Source organism: Poecilia reticulata, chromosome 12 (genome assembly GCF_904066995.2).
Source record: "Poecilia reticulata chromosome 12, P_reticulata-male-v2, whole genome shotgun sequence".
In the NCBI taxonomy this organism is placed as follows: domain Eukaryota; kingdom Metazoa; phylum Chordata; class Actinopteri; order Cyprinodontiformes; family Poeciliidae; genus Poecilia; species Poecilia reticulata.
In genome coordinates this window covers 12,560,721-12,584,645 of record NC_088841.1, presented here as the reverse complement: position 1 = coordinate 12,584,645, position 23,925 = coordinate 12,560,721, and the positions used below count along the sequence as shown (strand labels likewise).

General features: G+C 40.7%; 1 protein-coding gene across 4 annotated transcripts; it reads left to right on the top strand.

The window, feature by feature from the left end:
- prrc2b (proline-rich coiled-coil 2B) lies at window positions 1-23,796 on the top strand. 4 transcript variants are annotated; one of them, XM_017307909.2, is made up of 31 exons: window positions 1-208; window positions 4,355-4,532; window positions 4,632-4,809; window positions 5,271-5,373; window positions 5,826-5,889; window positions 6,063-6,206; window positions 7,107-7,420; window positions 7,527-7,651; window positions 7,743-7,906; window positions 8,439-8,520; window positions 8,610-8,778; window positions 9,132-9,465; window positions 9,545-9,723; window positions 9,873-10,068; window positions 10,246-10,450; window positions 10,785-12,797; window positions 12,917-13,080; window positions 13,259-13,374; window positions 13,775-13,919; window positions 14,072-14,148; window positions 14,300-14,587; window positions 14,738-14,836; window positions 15,310-15,499; window positions 15,584-15,681; window positions 15,773-15,900; window positions 16,024-16,264; window positions 16,660-16,827; window positions 16,911-16,990; window positions 19,325-19,406; window positions 19,660-19,869; window positions 21,401-23,796. In XM_017307909.2, exons 2-31 carry the CDS (start codon window positions 4,418-4,420, stop codon window positions 21,566-21,568), a joined length of 6,639 nt encoding a protein of 2,212 aa, XP_017163398.2. In that variant the 5' UTR covers window positions 1-208; window positions 4,355-4,417; the 3' UTR covers window positions 21,569-23,796. The 4 variants fall into 4 exon arrangements, with proteins under 4 accessions (XP_017163398.2, XP_017163397.2, XP_008422641.2 ...); XM_017307908.2 differs by having other exon boundaries at window positions 3-208; window positions 4,635-4,809; window positions 12,914-13,080; XM_008424419.3 differs by having other exon boundaries at window positions 3-208; window positions 12,914-13,080.
- The last annotated feature ends 129 nt before the right edge of the window (window positions 23,797-23,925 follow it).

Below are 23,925 nucleotides of genomic sequence, written 5' to 3'. Positions count from 1 at the left end.
TTTACGTACGCCGATGTTAGCCGAGTCAATCCAGCCTACACCGTGTTCTTCATTCTCAGGCCGGGTAGGACCCCAGCAACAACTCTACGGTCGGTTCAATCTATGAAGATTGAGCTTTATAATCGCAACCCATCCTCCGAATAGACAACGTTTTGTGGAACTATATCACTGTCACTGAGCAGAAGACATTCTTAAATTGTTTAATCCGGTGAGTCCTAAATGCACAGCTGTGTCGGATTGTCTGCCTCGTATTTTTCTCGGCTGCTCAGTTTTATGGTTGCTTTGTTCTGGGCAGCAGCCATTTTTAATCGCCTTGTCCTACATTCCCCGTCGCCGTCTACAGCCCGTTCAAAAAGCCCAGCAAAGGTTGAAAATTATTGCTTGGATACAAGGGCTTTACAGCGATTAAAACAAAAAATCCACATTAAATTATATGTTCTTGAACTGAAATGCACTGTCAAATTTCTGGCCTGTATGGGGTTGGATTTGCAGCAGTACGCTGGAAGTTTAACGGGATTGTCGTTTCGCTAGTTTTCCTCCAACAAGCTTCGACTGTCGAAGGCAATTAGCCGAAGCAAAATTTCAGCTCTTTTCGTCTTTATAAAAATAAATACAACAAAAGACAATAGAGTTACAGTAAAATTGATGGATCTGCAATAATAGTTAAAGTTACAAGGGACACTCGCTAGCATTTGATGTTTACATAGCGTTTCTGATTTAGCCGTCAAAATAGCATATCCAAGGTTAGAGGTTTAACATTTAAATATTCTTATCGATTTTAAGTGTCATATTTAGATATCATACTAGCTTGTCTATTACGGTTATAATTCAACATAATATTGTCCTTTGAAAAATAATTGTTCGGGTTTTTTCCAGCTAAGTGTTTCAGATTTCAATGCTAACATTAGCATTAGTGCTAGCTTTCAGCTAAACAACTGACAAGTCGATACGAATTGCTTAAGTGGAGTTATTATGATTAATTATGCCATACTATATTCTGGTATGTGCTTACGTGATTTTTAAATGTGAAACCTATATGTTTTTAGATCTAAAGCGTTAGCTGTGAAGTTTCTAACTTACAAAAATGAAGCAGCTGCTAGCTTGAAATTTGGTATTTGTAGATATTTTTTGTAAAATAAAATTTACAAAATTACTTGGGAGAAATAACCGCCATTTAACCATTTTAAATATACATTTGAAATTCTTTGTTAATGGATGTACTTCGTTTTAAGTCCCAGTGAAACGCCTATGCGGAGTCTAGTCTCGGGTGGCCTCCAACACGTTATTGACTAATTCTCGGATTAAATGCCATCGTGTCCCGTTATGTTTACAGCTGAATAAGGAATATTTTAGTCTCCTATAAAGGGCCAGTCTGTTGGCGACTTGCTACCTGTGTTTATATTAGCATTTGATATTATCACAAATCTCCCAATTTTTTTTCTGGTGCATTTCATGATGTAATGCATGTAGTTTGTGTTCCCGAGTTTTATTGTAGGTAAAGGTAAATACTAGTTGCTGAAAGGTATCAGGATTCTTGCTTTGCTCACACCACATATTGAAATTGTACATTGATTAATAGTTTGTATTTTTCTAACAAAAGTAAAGATATGTCTTTATAGTGAATAGTCTGTATGTCACTGCTCTTCTAGACAGATCAAGTTTTTAATATATGCTGAGTCTGTTTTTGATAAGTGTGATGTCTGTGAACCTGTATGGTTTGTTCTGATTGGAAGTCAGTGTTTGCTTTGTCTTACTTTTATAGTTCATTTAAACATGTTGCAATGACTTTTGTGACACATGTTCGGTAGGTCTCTAGATATTTTATTTCAAAGCAATATTTTGATACTTTGGTATGCCAAATAGATAATTCTGTTTTCGGGGAAATGTTCAGGACAGTCTTATCTCTCTGGATGATAAAAAGTTAAATTGAGCAGTTGAAAATTAATACTGTGAGTGTGGCTGTTTCAAAATGTGCATTTTGTTAACTCTGCAAAAAAAATAAATCAACACATTTAAAAACTACACAAAACAATTATTTTTGCCCAATAATAAGTTTCTGATTGACAAATCATTTGCAAATTATTTGTGTCACCCTTAATGCACAAAAACTAAAAAGAACATGTTTGCAGAGATTAAATGTAACACAATAATGGGAATAATAGGCTTTCTTTGTTGTTTTCTTTGCTGATTTCTTGTCTAGAAGTGGAATCTGAGTTGAGACGAATGCCTGGGCCTTAGAACAATTTTCAGGGGAAAAGACGTGTTTACAATCGGTGTGATAAATCCTATACTTGTTCTCGGGGTATATCTACTATTTGGCAGTATTCCAAAAGAATGAAAGCTCATGTGGTTCCAGATACATGGCAAATTGTTGTGTTGCAGTCAATTGCAGCACATCTTGTGTGTCGTGTTCAAAGCTGCACATTATCAGGAGAACGTGCTTTTGATACTATTGTGGAAAACTATATTGATTAAAATGTACCTAGATTTTCTGACTCTTTCCATTCTTTTCCATCACTGCAATTTCTCCAACCTTCTTGAGAAAATTTTTAAATATGTCAGCCATTAAATCTGGTGTGGGTGTAACAAAGGCATTCAACTGGCCAAATTCACTATTGGCATGCAAAGTTTGAATGCATGGCATTTAAAATTTGCTATCAAACCACTTACTGAATGCACTTAGTCCTGTTTGATTGCAATAATGCAGAGATAATTGCAATTTGACATGCTATGGAGCTGTAGACAGACACATCACTTATGTCTGTGTTCTTTCAATACCTGCGATTTACACTGATTCAGTAATATTTAAAACAGGCTGAGTACAGTTTTCTTTAATTTTTTTTTACAGAAGGTAGAAGTAAGTTTTTGGTATGATTTCCTTGTTTATTTTGATTCAAAACAGTCCTGAACAGTGAAATCATTGCAATAATTTGAACAATGAACTGAACTCTGTTTGATAATTAGGATTAATCGGAATGTGATTGAAAGTGTGATTGAAACTGAATTGAAATGAAATGTTTGCAAAGAGCCTTGAGAAAAAGTTTGTTGTGAATTGGTGCCATATAACTAAACTGAATTGAATTAAAACTTCATTAAGTTTAACGTCATGACATTGAGTTTGCTTTTAATATCTGTAACCCAAGGTTAATGTTCTGCTGCTAGTTAGGACAGCACAATATTAGAAAACCATGCAATCTTGATAATATTTCGATAATATCAGTTGCGATAAATGCTAATTTTCTTCTTTCTCGTCCTTATCATCGGACACTCCATCTCTCTGTGAGCTTTAGCATTTTGGTTGTTGTGTCCACTGTTAGCATTCTCTGCCAGGAGATTTTTTTAGTTTACCAGGAAAATCCAAATGAAATTAAAAATCTCTTTTGCACAAGATGGCTGTCCAACTGTCTAAATGTTACTTCAGCATGTAATATGAAAATTTATAACACTTGGAACATATTAGCCAACAAATATTGCACTCCAACAGTCCTTTGGGGGAATTAATATCGTACATACTGATATTGTGATGTCGATATATTGAGCAGCCTTACTTCCAGTTCAGTTGTCCTGCTCCATTTTTGTATTGTTTTGTTTTGGGGTTCTGTTCTGATACTGCTAAAAAGTCTGGAATCTTGAGTTTGTAACACAGGTGCTGCTATTTGTAATGCTATTGAGTAGTTTTGTGTAGTTCTGAAGTGTCTGTACAGGAATTCTGCGTCATTATTTTTGTTATGGGATTCAAGGGATGCACTCTTTCCTACTTGGGTGTTTTTCTTTTTTTTTTTTTTTACACTCTGTGTTTCTTATACTTTTTCAAAATGGCTTCAATCGGACACCAACTATGTGTCAAACATGATGGCCCGGCGAATACAAACTGGAGTCAAAGGTCGTGTTCACACTGCAGACTGAAATGACCCAATTCCTATTTTTTATTTATTTTATTTAATTTTTTTGACGTAATGCGACCTGTATCTGATCTTTTCATGACAGTCTGAACAACGCAGGTCGGATTTTTTTGAATGCGACCCAGGCCACTTGGATATCCGATGCGTGTCCTTTTCAAATGCGACCTAACGTCCAGGTCGCATTCATCCGACCTGAACGTCACCGATACTCGACAAACATCACTATTCTGTGTCCTGTTACGCACGAGAGGGAAGAAAAATAACAACCATGATAGATTATAATGAGGATTAAGTTGTTAATACGCTGGCTCTGGTCGGACAACAACTTCGAATGTGTAAACTGTGCTCCACCTTTAGCATCCAGGTTTACTTGAAAATCTGACTTTTAAATAAACGCTGAAAAAGAAATTGTATAAATTTCTTTATATGATTTACACTGTTTCTCTCTGCAGAATCAGAAGGCACTGGAAAGAGGCGCAAAGAAAAATTTTCATACTCGATGACATTACATCGAAATGTCCGATCGTTTGGGGCAATTAACCAAGTCCAAGGATGGGAAAAGCAAGTATTCCTCACTCAGCCTATTTGACAAGTACAAGGGAAAATCAATAGAATCTCAGAAAAATACAGGTGGGTTTGTGTGCACGTTTTTTTGTTGTTTTTTTTTTACTCTCAGCGCTGCTCTCTTTAATCTTATATTTCTTAATCGGGTCCCGCTCTGTCTCCCAGTAGTTACGCGACATGGCTTGCAAAGTCTTGGCAAAGTGGCAGCAGCCCGGCGTATGCCCCCACCCGCTCACCTGCCTAGTCTAAAGTCTGAAAACAAAGGAAACGATCCCAACGTGATTATAGTGCCCAAAGACGGTACAGGATGGGCGAACAAGCAGGAACAAACCGATCAAAAGAGGTACATGGGCAAAAATTTACCAGCATCTCAAATCACCATGTGTCAAGCAAATCATAAGCAGTAGTTTTATTTCTGATTGTTTCAATAATGCATTTAAGCGGCTTTCTGATTTGTAATTTGAAAACAGAATTTTACAATTTCCAAATTTCTAATATTTAGGTACATCCATTTATTGAAAGAGATTAATACTTCCTAACAAAGAAGTATTAAAAAATGGGTTTAGATCGAGCCAAGAAAACCCTACAGAAAAATATATCTTGGTAAGCAAGGACATCTCTCCTAAAACGGCATCACTTAAACCAAGATTTCTTAAGAAGAAAAATCTGAATAGACGAGGTTTGAATTTTACCCTGGTTACTTTGTAACTGGGCCCAGTACACCAGTCCAAAGACTTTTGACTCTTTCTGTCTGTTCTGTCACCTTGAATTTTAACACTGTGCTTTTCTATTTTTGCCTTTTAGTTCCAGTGCATCTACGCCACTGCTGCCGGAGTCGCAGCCGCAGCTGGCTTTACAGAAATCTGTCTCCAATCTTCAGAAGTCCTCACCAGTAACCAACCAGGAGGTGCGTGTGTACCTATGGCTGATTATCTTTCTTTTAAACTGATACCAACTGCTTTAGCTTCTACCTTGGTTTTTTTTGTTGTTGTTTTTTTCTTTTACACGGTTTGATTCTCTGAGTTCATTTGTACTTAGGAACTTTGACGTTTTGAGTTCAATATCAGAAAAAACAATTGGAATATCTTCATTAACCGTAATTTCAACAATCCTCCTCGTAAAGCGCCTGTAAAATGTAGCCATAATGTCATTTTCAAGCTCCTAGTTCTTGGAAAAATGAGATGCAGTATAGAAGAAGTTGATATTTAGACTCAACTTCTAAACATCAAGTTGAGATGTTGAGATGAACATCTTTGCCTCCAAAGATGGCAAAGGTCTTTGCCAGGCAAAGATGTTCATTCTTTGCCTCCAAAGTCAACAGAACCTGGGCTAAAAGCTTCTTTTCATTCTTTTTCACAGAACACAAACACAGGTGGACCAAAGCAATGGGCCCAGCTAAATGGAAAGGCAGTAGAGCAAGATGGTGAGCAGTGTAATTTTACTTGGTCATATGTGTAAATTAAAGTGACGTGCTTTAATTTAATTCTGGTGTGAAGAACAATCTGTAGTTGATTTATGTCACATTTCCTATTAAACATTCCTCCACGAAATCTATAAAGCTGAGTTATGCTAACATGTTTTTTGGAATAACTTCAGGTTCAAGGGCCTTAAACCGACTTCAGCCCTTCTCTCACGAGGAATTTCCCACCCTGAAGGCAGCTGGAGAACAGGACAGAGTTGGCAAGGAAAGAAGCGGCTTCGATCCGTCGTATGGGCCCGGACCAAGCCTCCGCCCTCAGAGTAGGTTTAGCTCGTACTTACAAAGCTCATGTATTGAGGAAAGCAATGCTTTGGATTACCATTTTCAAAACTTGGGACATTTTTGCCTGTAGACACTCTTAAGATCTGCATTTAAAACTCCAAATTATGAGCCCATATAATTCTGCTAAATAGCAGAATTATGTAACTTATTATTGGGAAAAAAATGGGTTTAGATCGAGCCAATAAAACCCTACAGAAAAATATATCTTGGTAAGCAAGGACATCTCTCCTAAAACGGCATCACTTGAACCAAGATTCTAGACCTGCAGAAAGAAAATATCTTGATCAGACTATTATTTCAACTTGATGTATAGAAGCTTCTTTTTGAAGACGACTTCTACATGAAGACTCAAAAGCATAACGTAGAAGCTCATGAGTCTAATGAGGGATCTAAGGAGGTTTTAAAATAAGTTTGAAGAGAACATTCATTTACCAACATTCCCATGTCTGACGGTTAAAAACAAACCGCAAGATTCTAAAATAAGTTTCCAATAACCCTAAAAATGTTTCCATGAGACCTACAGCAGGATTTGGTCATCCAAATGCTAATTATAAAGGAGGTTGGGTGTAATAATTTGTAATAAAATGCACATCTGTGTTTTTTTTTTTAAATCTTCTGCGTAAGGACAAGGTAATTTTCTTTGTTTACCTGTAAATAAATGACAACTTTTTCCACAAATAAAAGGGTTAGGGTTAGGGTTATCTGAAATGTTCACATCGATATGTGAACATTTCAGAAACAATTTGAATATTTAATTTTGTCAGATGACTGTATGTAACAAGATTATCCTAAGGAGTCACATCAGAAACATGTTGTTTTTGACTTTGAGGGTGAAGCGCGACTACCTAAAAACCTCTGGTTTTTATCTTGCTTTGAAGATGTGACGAGTTGGAGGGAAGGTGGCGGCAGGAACCTTCAGCCCTCCTCCCTGACCCTCAGCCTGCCAGCGGATCCTGAGGGTAAGACCACTGCCCTGGGTGAGACTGGCTCTCCTCCAGCCTCATCGCACCCTTCCTCTGCCACCGGCATCACCTCTGCTGCCGCGGTGACCGCTCCGTCACCGAGCCTCGAACCTAAGGAGCCCTCCCTCAGACCCGCCCAGCCAGTCCGCAGACCAGCCGTCCCCACTGCCCTCCAGTATCAGCTTCATCACACTTCAACCGCCGTCTACCACGACATGCTGCCTGCATTTGTAAGTACTTTTTCTTTTTTGTCCTTGACTCTCTAGGCCTTCGTGGACAGACTCGCAGAGAACTTGGTTTACAGCTGACGCCATATATTCCATTTGACATTTTCAGATGTGCGCTAAAGAGACGCGTGAAACGCCAACCGCTGACAATGTCACTACCACCGCAGCAACCACAGCACGATTTGACAGCAAACCCACTTTTAGACCAAGCTATGCCAAACCTGAACTTGTCAAGTAAGTACAATATGTAAACTGTAAAGATTATTTCTTTCAACTAGGTGAGCTGTTGTTAATTAATTATTATTTTTTCAATCTGTGATTACAGCGGCGACTTAAGAAGAGAGAACCGTTTTGTCCGTGCTCCACCTCGTCTTTCTTCTCAGCCCATCCGCAGGCCCAGCGACAGACCAGCGCGTCCAGCCATCATTAACCCAGAGGACTTGAAGGATCTGGATGACCTCGACAACGACTGTGAGGACGGATGGGCCGGTCAGTATTTCTTCTGCTAATATAATACTGTTGTTTTTTCTATTATTGGAGGTGTAATTATCCTCTCTGTGAAACCACTCGTTGGTCTTATCCTGAATTAAGAGCAATCATCTGGACAAAACGAAAAGTTGGATACTGTATAAAATCATCCTCTCTTTTATTCTAACTGCTTCACATTAATTCAGACCATTCTTTTCCTGTTTTAGGTCATAAGATTTATAAGATTTTTATTATTCTGGGATTTACCCAAAAATATGTTTTGTAGTCTTAATAGACATAAAGTTATATGACATTGCCTTGTACATTGTAAATGCATTATGTTATTGGTTTAAACAACAGCCGGCAGTTTTGTGAATTTTGTCTTTCTTTACTTTGTTTTTGTTATTTTTATAGCTATTAGTTTAGACGCCCTTGTTTTAAATAAGTAATTTATACTTAATATAAATTAAAATCATTGACGTATCATGAATTAGGTGACGTTGCCTTTTTTTTTCTGACATTGCTTTTTTTCTGGTTTTACTTTTCCCTTCAGGTCTTCATGAAGAAGTTGACTACAGCGAGAAGCTCAAGTTCAGTGACGATGAAGAAGATCGTAGTGATAAAAATAAAATGTGGTATGAGCTCTTGCTCCGTTGCTTAGCGTTGCTCTGATGTGCAGCCACAATCTTATTCAGAAGTTTTTGGTTCAACTTTTGTATCTTAGGGTTGAGTGGGAGAGAGAGAAAGAGAACCAGCGAGACTGCCAGTCCTCTCTTAGTTCTGGAGAAGCACCTTATTCTCAGGAGGGCGCAGATGACAATTATTCTTCCCAACATCATCACCATGAGTCCCACAGGAAACCCATCAGCAGATATCTCTCTACTGACAGTCAGGTAACAACTCACAATACAGCATTCCCCCTACTTTGATGTAACTCTTTTGAGATTAATTCTGTGTGATCTTATTTAAAAAAAAAAAAAAAGTTTCTATTATTAGTTCCTTTCTAATGACTGAATGATGGAGAACTATAAAGCTTAAGGAAAAAAAAAATGTTAGCTATAATTGTGAAATAAGAGATGATGTTTGGTTAGTTGCTGGGTACAGTAATTTCAAAAACGCAGAATTAAAAAGGTTTGTCACTTAATCATAACCAGTTTTGTATACACTTGAGAAATGTGTCAAATGTAGAAAATTCAAACAAGGAAGCCACAAATTGTCTGCTTTCAACTGTGTTTTTGCCCTGCAGAAAAACCACAGCGAACCGCCAACTGACTCAGACGATCACCAGCGGTCTCAGAGTCAAGCACCAGCCAGGGCAAAATACGTGTCCCCCGAAGTATCCGAGGCTGTCGAGAGAGCCCGGAGGCGGCGAGAGGAGGAGGAGAGGCGTGCTCGGGAAGAGCGACTAGCTGCCTGTGCTGAGAAACTCAAAAAGTTAGATGAGAAGTTTGGGAAGTCTGAAAGACCTGCGTCAAAGACAGAAGATATTCCGAAGGAGGCCGAGGGGAAAGAAGCCCCACTTTCTCCTAACCGGGAACACAGTAAAGGCCATAATGAAAACTGGCAGTATAGCACAAAAGGTGGAATAAACAAAAAAAATAAAATCATTTAAGGTTACCAGGTGTTGAGGATTGTCTTTTGTCATTTGATAATCTGCAGAAGGAAGTGAATGTCTGCCGGTCAACTCCGTTGGCCATAGTTATCGTGAAGAGCACCATCGTAGCAGTGATGATGATGGCCTGGAACCTTCCTCCCCTTCAGACGATTACAGTGGACGCCAAGCCTCCAAACCAGTTCCACCCCGCTTTCAAAAGCAACTACAACACCACCAGCAGCAGGTCCGAACCAGATTTATCTCCATTGAATAATAATAATAAAGAGATTTTTTTTTTCTGAGTCTTACTTTGGCAGAGAATTCATCAGACTTTGAAAAGCTTTAGTGCTTGGAACATTTCTCAACTTTTTTTGTGTTCTGCACACTCTGTAGGAACAAACCCCCAAAATGCAGCATTGGCAGCAGTCCAGTCATCCTTCAAGCTCAAGTCATAGCCAGCGGGGCTATTATCCCCAGCATGTGCTCGGGTTTGATCCCCGCTGGATGATGATGCCACCTTTCATGGATCCACGCATGACACAAGGCCGCTCTCCGGTGGACTACTACGCTGGTTCGATTCAGTCTTCAGGTAAACAAATAAAGTGGTTTAAAAATCTATGTTATGTGATGGATTAGCAATGTCGTAAAATTAGCTATTGGACTCTGAACGTTAGAAGAATCTCACAAGCAATCGAAGTTGACCTCATGAATATATTGCAACTGTACTAAAAACGCATTTTTAAACTTTTTTTCATTGCCTTTTCAGGAATGGTAAAACCCATTGTGCATCAAGACCACCTGAACAGTCCTACTTCTGATGAGGGATGCCATTCCAACCTTCACCAAGAGAGACGGGCCCCGTCTACTGAGCCTTACCCAGTTTGGAATCAAGATGGCTACCCTCTACGCAGCTTCACTCCACCCTATCAGAGACAGCATGAAACTTCTGATAGTGACCTGTCAGGGGAAAGGTTAGTTCCCCTGAGGGATGTGTTTAAAAAAAATTAATTTAAATTTAAATCCTTTAAATCGGAAAATGCTTAAATTAATATGTGAGGACTGTGCAATTTCCAGAAAACTGTCAAGGTAGAAATAACTTGTCTTCTATGTTTAATCGGGGTTAAAAAAATAAATCAAATTTCAAAGAAGACTGCTACACAGTTTTGAAATGGATTAGATTTAAGTATTTTCAACTACTAAAAAGCTAAATACTATATCACAGTGAGAACCTTGTTTCTAATTGAAAAGAAAAAAAGTGATAATTGATTTTGCTTGCTTTTGTCTCCCCCTTTTTTTATTTTATAGAGGTCATATTGCCCCTTCACAGCGGGACTCTTTTGAAGATGGGACCAATCAGAGCTTGACGCATAATAGTGACGATCATCCCCATAATGCTTACTATAGCCGAGACGCTGATAAAGAACGCAAACACCATGACACCGGCCTTCTCACCACCGCTCAAAACCTCTGCCAGAAGAGTGAAGGCACAAAGCAGGACCCAAGAGACAAACACCTGAAAGATGCTCTTGACTCTTATGACACCTTAGACGGGTCCAAGGACAACTGGAAAAGAGATGGAGGAGGCCTCAGTCCCCCAAGCCAGTGGCCCGAAGCTAGTTCTAGCAATAGTGTCAACCAGACATCTGAGACTAGTGGCCGGACATTGATTCGTAGAACCGGACCCATCAAGAAGCCGGTCCTTAAGGCGCTCAAATTGGAAGACAAGGAAAATGAAAAGCCTAAACCTGAACCAGAAGAGAAGCCTGTCCCCTATCGTCTGGAGAAGGAAGTTCTCACTAATGTTTATGATTTGAAGAAAGATAACCAGCCTGCCAGTAACAGGCGTCCAGCATCACCTGTCGTTGAGAAACAGCCTGAGGAGAGGCTGCGGCAGTCACCGGCTCTTAGCAAAACGGACCGGCCTCTTAGCACCCACAGTGACGACTTCCCTAAGGAAACCCACCTGGGCAGTGGCAGGAGCCAGTTACTTAGAGAGGGCCAGGAAAATAACCGAGATCCTCAGGCCCCCCGGCGCAATAACTGGATATTCATCGATGAAGAACAAGCGTTTAGTTCCGTCAGAGGAGGAGGAGGAGGAGGTAGAGGTCGCAGCCGAGGCTTCAGGGAATTTAGCTCCAGAGGTGGAACCCGTGGTGGCCGAGGTGGGGATAACCTCAGAGGAGCGTATAACACCAACAGTGGTGGCGCTCTGAGACCTGCTAGAGGTCGAGGACCACCCAGAGACCTCTTGAAGGTTGACGAGTTCCAGAGAGGCAAACCTCGCAGGCGAAATGTCAGTGAGACCTTGAGCGAAGCATCGGAGTACGAAGAACTTCCCAAGAGGCGGCGCCAGAAGGAAGCGGAAAACAGAGAAGGTTACACGGAGGCCGGCGAGGTTCGTAAGGCCGATAGAGACTCTTGGAGGTCCAACAAGGTGTACACTGATGACCAGACAGCCTCAGATAACAGAGAAAAGGCAAGGATGAGGGGCTTCGGAGGTCGCGTTCTGCCCCCCAGGCTGAATACAACCAACAGTTACAATCGAACCTTTGGAGGGTCGAGGGACGCGTCTTCCTGGAGGGGCCGGGGACCCCAGTTCAACAGCAACAGCAGCTCGATGCAAGAGAACGGTTACGCACCTGGAGCTGAGGTCGCTTATTCCCGCAGACCTCCAGTGGAACGCGATGCTCTCAAGTATGCTCCGAAATTTTCAGGCTCTTTCACAGAAAATGGTGGCGAGGACCGTGAAGGAGAATACTACTTTGAGAACGACAACCCCGACAGACAGATGCTGAGACGGCGGCGTCCCCCGCGTCAAGACAAGCCTCCCCGTTTCCGACGCTTACGACAAGAACGGGAACCCGGTTCGAATCAGTGGACGAGCGATGAGTACGTCAACGGAGACTTTGCGAATCCCTGGCCCACTCGCTCCAAAGGCAGCGGAGATGACCACTGGCCCGGTGGTCACTTCTCAGGACGCTCCAGCCAGCATGGTCAGACTGAAGAATGGGAGACGGGATCAGAGAACAGCGACTTTGGTGACTGGAGAGGGAAGCAAGGTGGCAGCGGGAATCTAGGTGTGCAGGGACACGTTGACATTCCCTCAGACTCTGGTCACAGTGAACCCGGCTCTGGTGAGAAGAGGGAGCTTTCAAAGAGAAGCTTCTCTAGTCAGAGGCCGCTGGTCGAGCGACAGAACAGAAAAGGAGAGCCTTCCCTGCTAGAGGCAAGCAAGATGGTACGCACACCTGAAAATCTCTCCACTTCCTCGTCTAACAGGAGTGACGGTTGGCAGAACGGAGGGACATCTTGCAAGAGGTGAGGCGAATTCTAGTTATGCCATCTTTTGTTTGGGTTTATGTAATGCTTTTACATTTTTGATCGTCACTGGCATCAGTTAAAATACTTCTTTATTGCCTCTGTTTATACATCAGCAGGAGCCCAGATGAGACCGGGGCAGTCTATAGCTTAGAACCCCCAACAGAGGACAGGGTGCCCGGTGAGCTAACAGGAAAGAAATTAGACAAAGAAATGAAACCTGGATCAGTCAAGACGGACATTGTTGAACCGCTCACGCAATACGAACTCAGCAGCTACCCCAGTGAGTTTTTTTTGTTGTTTTTTTGTCTTATGTTAATTGAAATAAAGCTGCGCTTCAGGTCAGATCCATGGTCCACTTTTGCTTTGTTTCTTACATACAGAAAGCATAGGTGTTAATGAACAGAAGTAGTTTCTTGTCCTCGGATAACTTTGCATTGACTGCCAGCCTCTTTTAATAGTTGATGCAGATGCAGTGGGACAAAACGTGGACCCAGACGGATACCAGGATGCCTTGTCAAAAAAGCAACGACGCCCTCAGGAGGATGAGAGGCGGAGAAAAGAACAGGGACCTTCTGTAAGTTAAACATATTTATGCTAAAAAGAATGGTTGGAGACGATACTTTATTTATTTAGAGAAAAGGGTCACTGGTTAATAAATATTTCAGTGAATTAGGCTACAATGTTGGATTTTTTCCACAACCCAACTGTAAAGCCCACTCTTGCATACTTTACTGCTCACCCTGACAGGCTGCTGGGAAGGAAAAGTCTGTTAGGCTTTTTCATAATAACTTCAAGAACTGTTTTCTGCATTCTAGCCTCTGAAAAATTGGCGGGCTTATTTGTGCCTACAATAGAGGTCTGTGAAAAGTCAAACAAGCAGAATAAATTAGTTTGGCTGCAATAGTTATGCTGAAATTTAGTATATTGTCTAGCTTAAAACAATTTCCTCTGTTTCTTTCTTTTTTTTTTGTTAGGTGCAGGTCAAGAACAGAACGGCTTCTTCCAAGATGCCACCGCGCTTCGTCAAAAAGCAGGGAAGCATGAGCCTCGAGCAAACGGAGGAAGCAATTTCTTCACCGAACAATCTAGGAACAGAAATCTGGGAGACCAACAGTTCAGGTAATATTTATTTGTTTGTTTGCCGTTATAATGACATATTTTCGTTTGATCGGCAAATATTATACTAAACGAGGAAACAAAAACAATGTCAGAATGTGATTGCGTTTTGTGTCCGTAACCAATAATTTCCTGTGTTCTTGTTTCTTTTGTAGCTCTCTCTGTGCAGTCTTCAGGGGGAGACTCATGGACTAAACAGGTGTCTTACACTGGGAGTGAACCCAACTCTGAGGTAGCATGCATGTAGCTCTGTGTTTTGAATACAGTTATTAGAATGTTAATTAGGTGTTTCTGGTGTTTGTGGCTGATTATCAACTAATAGATCGCTTTTAGGATAAATCTCACTCAAAGAAATGTAAATATAACGTCCCCTCCTCCACCAGGATTCTGATGCTGGTCCAGAACAGAGTAAAGAACAGCACAAACCAGGACCCATCGGGAACGAGCGCTCCCTGAAGAACCGCAAGGGCTCAGAAGGTGTGGACAGACTGGAAGGTGGCCCGATAACATCAGTCAACGGTGTGGACCTCCACGTGGACAGTGTACTTCCCGTGCCTCCAATCGAGTTCGGTGTCAGTGCCAAAGACTCTGATTTCAGCCTGCCGCCGGGCTCCACCCCAGTACCTGTCTCCAATCCTGTTAACAAGCTTCAGGATACGCTTAGCACTGATGTGAGTAACGTGACACATTACATGTCAAAGAGTGAGAAATTCAGGAAAAATCAAATATGCAACTGTTATTTTTTTATTTTATTTATTTTTGTGTGTGTGTGTGTTTTTATGAAGGTGCAAATTAATTAAATCTAAACTTTTCCAAAACAGACATCTCTAAATCAGAGCATCCCAATGCTGCGTTCCAACCACCTGCAGCCTGGCATCAGCCTGAATACCATCTTCCCCACTGCTGACCTCACTCTCAAGGTATCCGAGTTTGATTTGTGTAAAGACAAAGCAGCGTGTATATTTTGTGGGGCTGAAACAACTCATCGGAATAATTGTGATGAATCGATTATTGAAGCAACCACTTTTTTAAATGATTAACTGGAGTATACACACTCAAAAAAAGCTCTTTTCTGTAGGAACAACATACTCAGAGCAGTAATTTTCTACCAATGTTGGCAGTATTTCTGCTACTAATGATCAAGTGTGCGCTGAAGGAATGCTGCGTTATTACATTTTAGGCAATAAAATATGTATTTTCTTATTTTAAAAAAGGGATAACTTGTTTATTTGGGTCTTTTAATTTTTTCTAATATTGTATAGGACAATCTGAAGTGGTTGCATTAAAAAAATCTGCAGAACGTGACAATTTATTTATCTGATTAATCAGCGTACTGATACATATTAGAGTACTTATTAGGTGTGAAATTCCACTTCGCTTCTTTTCTCCGCAGATGGAGTCGGCGCGTAAAGCCTGGGAGAATTCTCAATCTCTTCCGGAGCAGGGCTCCCCCGGTGGTAGTGCCTCAGGTGGTCAGCCTCCCTGCAGTGGTGGGTCATCCACCGGAGTCAGCTACAGCTCTTTTGGGGTTTCCATGCCTCCAATGCCGGTTGCTTCAGTGGCACCTTCGATGTCCATGCAAGGTATGATTTTTCTAAGCTTAATTATCCACCAGTGGCTCAGTCAGAACTGAACTCAGAACTGTTTGCTTCCTAACCTTGATGTAGGTAATCCCATTCCTCCGTTGTATATGGACGGTCATGTGTTTCCGAGTCAGCCACGCCTCGTTCCTCCCTCTATGACCCAGCAGCAGACCTATCCACAGGTAAAAAAAATATATATATAAAAACAAACCCACACACACACACCTGTGCGTCAACACGCTGCTGTAATGTTGCACTTTCTCACCCATCCAGGCGGCAGCAGCTCAGCAGATTCCCATCTCTTTGCACACATCTCTTCAGGCTCAGGCTCAGCTGGGGCTTCGTGGAGGTCTGCCTGTCTCTCAGTCACAGGAGATGTTTAACTCCATCCCCCCCTTCAGGTATTGGAAGCTGAAGCGTTTCATTGACCACCACTCATTCATTTATCATAAACCTTCTCTCTGGTATGCCATGCAAGTTCACAGTCCAGTTTGACGATGGTCCATCTTCCTTCCTCGGTTCAGGTCCCAGGTTTACATGCACCCCAACCTGTCGCAGCCCAACCCAATGGTGCTGTCTGGTGGGGCCCCCCTCAAGGGTCCTTACTCTGCTTTTCCTGGCATGCAGCCGTCGGACATGGTGAAATCCCAGTCGGGCTCACACTACCAGCCTATGAACGGCAACCAGCAGCTTGTTTACGACGGTCAGATGAACCAGGGGCCTGGTATGGGTTCCTCACAACTGATGGACTCCCAACTCATCCAGGTGAACTCGGTTTGGTAACACCTCAGCAAACAGATATGAATTCATGATGAATTTAAGATTTCAACATAACCTGGATTTGTATTCACCTACTTTTATTCTGATACTTTTAACCAGTTGCCTTCAGATCTTTAGATAGTAAAAATTGTCCACCTATGTTTTACTTAATCTCAGTATAATTATAGAGGTTTTTTGGACTTTTACTTTGAAATAAAAAAAAAATATATATATATATATATATCAAAATTTCCTTCCATTTTATCATTATGCACTACTTGTGTCGGATAAAATGCATTGCGTTTTGTGATTGTAAGCTGAAAACGTGTACAAGGTGTTGCAGCGTTACTTTAAACAACATTGCTTTGTTGTTAATGAAGTGGCCCGTTTTATGTCACCAGGTGACGATGCCCCTTCCTGGCTCACAGCTGCGTTACGGCTCAGCTCAGCAGCACCTCATCCTTCCCCAGTCCATCCAGTTGCAACAGGGACAGAACCTGTCGGTGGGAGGGCCGCGCCGGATGCTGCCACCAGGCTCCCAGGCCGCAGTCATGACAGGAAGCAGAGAGGCGGGTTTTTCTTGATTCTTGTTTTGCATCCTTCCGTTCTTTACTTTTTTTAAAAAAAATTATTGTTGTGTTGTTTTCATCAGGGCTCACAGATGGAAATGAAAGGATTCCAGTTCTCCGAGAAGCCCAATCATTCCCCAGGTTTATCTGGAGGTTCCTACAGGTGATTAGAAGTTTATTATTATTATTATTATTATTATTGGGGCCTGCCATGCAATGAATGGAGGCAGTGAAGGCCTTGCAAGGCTTAGTCAGTCACTGCCTCCATGTATTGCATGGCAGGCACCTACTGTTCTACACCCAATAGAACGTCTGGATATTATTTTTCTTTCGTCAACCTTGATGCGGCTTGTACTGCTGCGTGCACCCCCACAAATGTGGTATTAAAAAATGCGGCTCGATCATGGGAGGGTAGCTATTACTTCTGGTGGGATTCGGATTTACCATGGCAACAGAAATTGCAAACAAAGACCCCCAAAAATCCCATTCAAGTCAATGAAGTGAGGGGAAAGAAAATCTGAAAAATACCCTATTTTTGACTAATTGCTATTCGTCAAAATTCGTCATGAATTCACATAGAAGTGCCATTCAAACTTCAGTTTGTAGATACATCTAAAGTGAAGACGTATCTGCAAACGTCTTCACTCTCTCCTAAAGTGAAGACAGTACGTTGATACAAATTGCGGTTTTTCCACAACGTCTCTCCAAGGGACCCAAAGTTTTTGATTTTTCGGAAAGTTAGAGTGCGAGTGCCGCTCCGCTAGAGTAGATTTCTGACCCCAAAATAATTTCTAACTCGCCCTCACGCCCACAAATATAGCTCGATTGGCCTCAAAGTCGGTCAGGACATAGATACCCATGCCTGCTGTGGTAAAATGTTTTTCAAATGTCCCTAGGGTTTACGGTTTTCTGTCAGGTGCTTCCGACCGATGTGGTGCGATAGGACAAACTTACACTCAGACCCATGTTTTTCCATATATTTCTGAGAAATGTCAGACCTGAGCGCACATCATCTTTCTCTCATCGCTGTTAATACTGTGAGCGAGGTAGAGATATGAATCGTGAGAATATTGGAGACGACAAATAGCCCTCACGTACGCTTCGAACGGTTTTCAAATACGTATCACGGTTCCTGAACGGGAAGGCGTTGTTCGAAGTGCTTTTTATTGTGAGAAACAGGCTAGTTTGAAAAGAGAATTATCTCACCCTCTGTGCTGCCTACAGGTGCAAGGCATTAATTACCGTAGCAACAGAACACAGAGCAGAGGAGCTGCTTAGAATTACAGAGGTGCTCCTGAGGACTACAAACATGCCATCATTGTAGTTCTATCTATGGCCAAGACTCAGTTAAAAGAGAGGCCTGAGCAGCATGTAAGGACTACAACATGGCGGAACTGTCTGTCACTAGAGAGGAGGACTTGGCTGGTATTGAGAACTACTTGTGTTTTGAGCATTATATAACTGATTTAACACAATCACTATTACACATGGGATTAGTGTGGCAATGGCCAAATGAAGCTTACTGAAAATTTCAAAATAAAAGCCTTGACAATTTTTGCATCATGTAATTGCTCTTCTGGCCATTAGATAACTGGTTTAACAAAACCACTGTTACACCTGGAATTAGTATTGCAATTTCAAATTAAGCTTAATAAAAATTTCAAAATAAAAGCCTCAATAATCCTCTCAGGTAAGTGCACCGCCATAGGTGGTGCAATAATATTAGCATTTATATTTTTCCCTTGAGTTAGTTATAACATTAGATTAGAAGATATAATATTAAAATGTTTTCAAAATTTTCCTAGGGCCTATATGGTTTTTTGTCAGGGTCCTTGAGACCATCGCTGGGTGTGTCACAAGTAAAGAAACTATGTCTCCAGCATACTGTCTGACAGAGAGCCAGCCCAGGTGCAGATCATTAATTTTCATAGCAACGGGGCCCAGAGAGAAGCAGTGAGTAGTCTCACAAACAGGCGCAGAGACAGGTCTCACAATGCATTGTGGGAAGAGTACACATTTCCTGTGACTATTCATATTTTGCTTCGATAAAATTATTATTTCTCAGAATTTTTGAGTGTGAATTAAAATCCTTAGTATGAAGGTTGAAAATTTCTACAAATAAACAATTACCCACTCTTTATTTTTTATTTCGGACCGTGAGTAAGAACCACATGTGCGAAGCTCATAGTCGTCAGTCTCTGACTGAATTTCATTGTGCATTAGGTTCAGCAATTGTACTGTAGTGAACCATGTCAGCCCTAGCAATATGGTGATGAACCATGTTATCACATAAGTACTGCACTGATGTGCTCCTGGGAAAGTCCAGCTGTGCAATCTATAGCTACAATGCCGAGTTTATATTGACGGGCACACTTTGGCTGCCCCTGGTTAAATTTCTTCAGGAATTTTCTAGCTATTATTATTATTAATGTATTGTGTATTGTGATAAAAGTAAGAATGCATCATATTGCTCTTCATAAGCGTCTATCCTTGTCAGGCCTGGATCTGCGAGCCCCAGTGGAAAGCCTTCCGGTCCTGGTGGGCCTGTCGGTCCTCTGCCTACGCTTTTTACTCAACAGGTGTGTATTTTATTTTATTTTATTTCTTTTCATGTTATTGTTTAGATGCTTTTGTGTCCATATCACTTTTTGTTTTAAACTTCGGCAGTCCTAAAGGTTATTTCTTTGTATTTAAAATAGAGAAAGTATATGCAGATTGGATACATCTGATCATGGAGTGTGCAATTCTCTAATGAAATGGTAAATATATGCTTTTTATTTCCCGCCACTAATCTATTTTTTCCTCCTGCCCTCATTCTTTCATAATTACCAGGTGTCAGCTGCTCAAGGCAGCATGGTCATGCACATGCGGCCCCCCACCACCGGCCCTTTCCCCAGTCCCATTCAGAGACCTGTCATGCAGGTCAACAAGCCCGTCATCATCCGCTCCCCCCCTTACCCTAACCATGGCCGCGACCCCTCCCATTCCACCCCCCCTTCAGTCCTTGAGCCCACAGTCAAGGGGCCAGAGGATGGCATGAAGGTGAGCCACCCACTATAAATATAGGTAATTTATTTTAATTCTTTTTCTTTTTCTCTATTCTCAATGCTTTTTGTATTTTTCTTCTGAAATAATGACCAGTTTTTAGTAGCATGGTATAATTTTCTTGTGTCTGTATTAATTCTAGTTACTTGTCTAAGTTATTAATATGATTGTGCTCAATTTTTAACTGTCTCTCTCCCTTTGTTTGAAACAATTTTTTATTTTAATTAAATGCTACTAGCTAATTGTTTTTAAAAAAAAGTAATCTGATATAAGGAATGCTTGTGCATGGTTAAGATTTGATGAGATGTCGTCGTAGTTTTGTGTCTAAACTGCTTTTTTGTTCCTGCTTTTGATTAAACCTCCTTGATTCACTTTAGGTTTGCGGTGAAGAATTTCTGAACAGTTCATTTGTTGTCCTGTTAATAATAATTAAACTAAACGAAATCCTAGATTTATTTTGTCGGTAGAGAAGCACTGATGTTTCTTGTGTTTGAGCTCCTGGCTTTTAACATTTCTGTGCTATTTCTGTTATGTGATACTGGTGTTGGATAGTTCTTGATTTCCTTTTGGGAAATTTAAATACCGTATTTTCCGCACTATAAGGCGCACCTAAAAACCTTCAATTTCCTCAAAAGCCGACAGTGCGCCAATTCGGTGCGCCTTATATATGGACCAATATTGAGCCACAACAAGTCTAGCAACTACGGTAAGCAGCCGCCGACTTCATTTTCCCCCGTAGAAGAAGTAGTGCGCGGTGCATGCTGGGACAGTTGTCAGAACGCTGGTTGGTTAATAAAGTTAGATAATACATTTAAAGCCAGGGGGCGGAGGGGCGGGGGAAGAGAGACAGAGACTGCTGTGGCAGCGTGTCGGTTGGACTGTATTACCCAGAAAGCAGTTGGGCACAATATCGCAACACCAACACCGTGAGTGAAACAACAACTGGGGCAGCCTACTATATAAAGCACTCGGGGACCTTTTCTTTACTCATGTGGATGTGTTAATAATGGAGTACGGAACAACCCAAACTGAAGCGTCTATTCTATGCGCCTTATATATGAAAAAAGTTTTAAAATAGGCCATTCATTGAAGGTGCGCCTTATAATCCGGTGCGCCTTATAGTGCGGAAAATACGGTAACATTCAGGGGGTTTTTTTGCTTCCAAGACCTGTATGAATTGACCATTTAATGCGTTAATAATTAAATTAATGAGAAAATCATCATCATCAATTTGGATAATTAAGTCAGATAAACTACATCAGTTATCTTTCACTTCATATATTTTTGGACACCTTTAAACATGGACTCGCACCATTTCTCAAAATATATCTTTCTTTTCTACGGGATCGTTCCATATTGAGCATAAGCTCTATCCAAGCTAGTTTGAACTTCAGATGTGTTCAATTATACATTCACTTAACATGAAGCAGTCTTTACATTTAAGAGACATTGTGCTATTGACTATTAATTATATTAGTAGCAGAGGTTACATCACTGTGATTTTTATTTATTTATTTTTCTTGTTTAGAGCAAAGCATTGCGAGAAGTGCGCAAAGCGGTGGGGGAGGGCAAATCACCACCAGGGGGCATGACCAGCAAACTCCAAGAGCCCTTGCCCTCCACAGGTCAAGCCAAACCAGCACGCACTGGAGCCATTAAACCCCAGGCTGTTAAAGTAGAAGAGGGCAAGGCATAACAATGGACCTTGAAGATCCTCACCGCCGCCAAGCCTGCCAACTCAAAGATCCTCGACGAAACGTGCGAGTCTTTGAAACACCGTCATTATCCCGCGGCTCCGAAGCATACGGGGGGTAAACATGCAGTTACAATTAATTAACCATGGACTTCCAGAACTGGACACTATTATTTCACACCAATCATAGAGATATATATATAAAATTATGAATATATATTATACATACACACAGACCATCTTTTAAGCTGATCTCTCCAAGGTCCACTTTAACTTATTATTAGACCCTTTTAAGGAGAGATTGGTTTGGGTCAAAAAAAAAATATATATATATACTTGTTTTGTGTTTTTTTCTTGGTAAGTGTGGAAAAAGAAAGACGGCCAACTCAGATGGTTCACTTTTCATGCTGTTTTGCCAAACTGTATTTGCTTCCTGTATATGAACTGTAGCCCTCCAGAACAGACCGGACACTTGATAACATAACCTACTGTAAGAAGCAAAGTCTGTTACTTCCTATTTAACAACTTTGAAATGCAGCGGGGCACTTTTTTTTTTTTTGTCATTTCCTTTCAGAATTTGCTAGTAAATAAAGGTTACCTTCATAACCACCCGTTCAAGCCACTTGTGAAAGACTTGTTTTATTAATTCATTATTTGAAAAAAAGAAAAACGATTCCTTGCATGTCAACATTGTGCATCATCCCAGAATTGCATCTATGGGCGTACATAACAAACCCCATAAAGCTGTCAGAACTTGCTTAGGTTAGTAGAAAGAAACCCTTCTTTTCTTAAAACTGTTTTTTTTTTTTTTTACACATTCTGTTGCTCACTGCGCTCTTTTTGTGAAATTAAAGGAAAATGTCGGGACTCTTGACAAAATCATATTTCTCCCATGGAAACGTCGCTGACATTATCAACGACGTGGGCATGCGATGAGCTGACCATGTGTGATATTGCAGGATGCATTTGGCAACACCTGAGCTGGCAACAGTATTTTTCAGAAAGGGATGGGAGGGCTCAAAGTTGATGTAAGAAACCCTCCAATAGCTCAGTGAAATAACTTCCCCAGTTTCTTTGCTTTGGTTATAATGAACTCGCTTGTCTACGTGAAATGATTCTTTTCTCGACATCCCTCTGGCTGGGGATTCGCTGAACTTTCCTTGGGAGTTTTTTTTTTTTTGGGCTTCTGGGAAATATTTCTTAAACTAGAATTGAGATTCTATTGAACAGCCCAGTAGGGAATTGTGAAGAAGCAGTTCAATTAATTAGCATCTGGTCTCTGAAGTGGCTCTAGCAATAAAAACTTAAAAAAAAAAAAAAAACTAAACCTCATCTAACTGTAATCACAATCAGGGGGCCCATTTAGACTACTTTTCTCTTTCCTTTATTTTTAAACTTGCTACAAGGGGCATCAAGCATTGATTGCTGCAGGAAAGTAAAGTCTTTGTGTTTTGCTTCTTTTAATGTTTTATGTGTGAGCTCAGCTGTACCAGTGGATTTCAAAGGTATCCTTTTTTGTTTTTTTTCTTTTAGGTGAGAATCGGCACTTTGGAACTGCACCAATGTCATCACTGATTAGATGTTACTATCATGCTCCGTGACACTACAAAATGTTTCTTTACTACAATGTTTCACTGGTTTTTATGTAAATGCATACTTAACTGTACAGTCATGCTTTATTGATTGGGGTACAGGCCAAAACTCAACGTTTTATTTTAAACATTTTAAACAAAGGATTTGATGTTCAGCAAGTCACTGTTCTTAACATGAACTGCTTTCCTTTGGATCTGTTGGACTTGGAGTGTTTTCATAGATATCTGCAAAAATTCACCTTTTTCATCATTGTATCTTCAAGATGCTGCCCTGACATTTTTTTTTGTACTTTAGTGATACATTGTTCTTTTTTTTCTTTCTTTCTTTGTCAGAGGACCACTGCATCTCATTCAACATTTTATCGCTATCTTTTCAGATATTTGGTCAGTACTTTCCCTTGATTTGAAAAAAAAAAAAAAAACGGCTTATTGAAAGAAAAATAAAGCAGTTGTGGTTTCTTAAATGCATTGTTGATTATATGAACTCTCAAGAATGAAAATCAATTTTGCAAAATGTCCTGCACCCATGATGAAAAAGATTACCATATGATTATATATTTTTACCTTTACTATAAAGTTTTTTTTTCCATCTATGACCTGTGGGAAACAAGAATTGATATTAAATTCTTGTAAATTCACTGTCACTTGCTTTGAATATTCCCTTCACAAGTTCCATACTGCCTCAGAAAATACTAAAATCGTTTTGAAATTCAAGAAGTGTTGTTTTTTGATGGTGGTTGTTTTTCCTACAATCGGCATCGGCCAACA

Excerpts from the sequence above, each read along its gene's own strand:
- prrc2b (XM_008424419.3), top strand. The coding sequence starts at position 4,418 with ATGTCCGATCGTTTGGGGCAATTAACCAAGTCCAAGGATGGGAAAAGC. Across the intron at positions 9,466-9,544 it reads CTGGCAGTATAGCACAAAAG|AAGGAAGTGAATGTCTGCCG; the intron begins GTGGAATAAACA and ends GATAATCTGCAG. Across the intron at positions 12,798-12,913 it reads GGAGGGACATCTTGCAAGAG|CAGGAGCCCAGATGAGACCG; the intron begins GTGAGGCGAATT and ends TTTATACATCAG.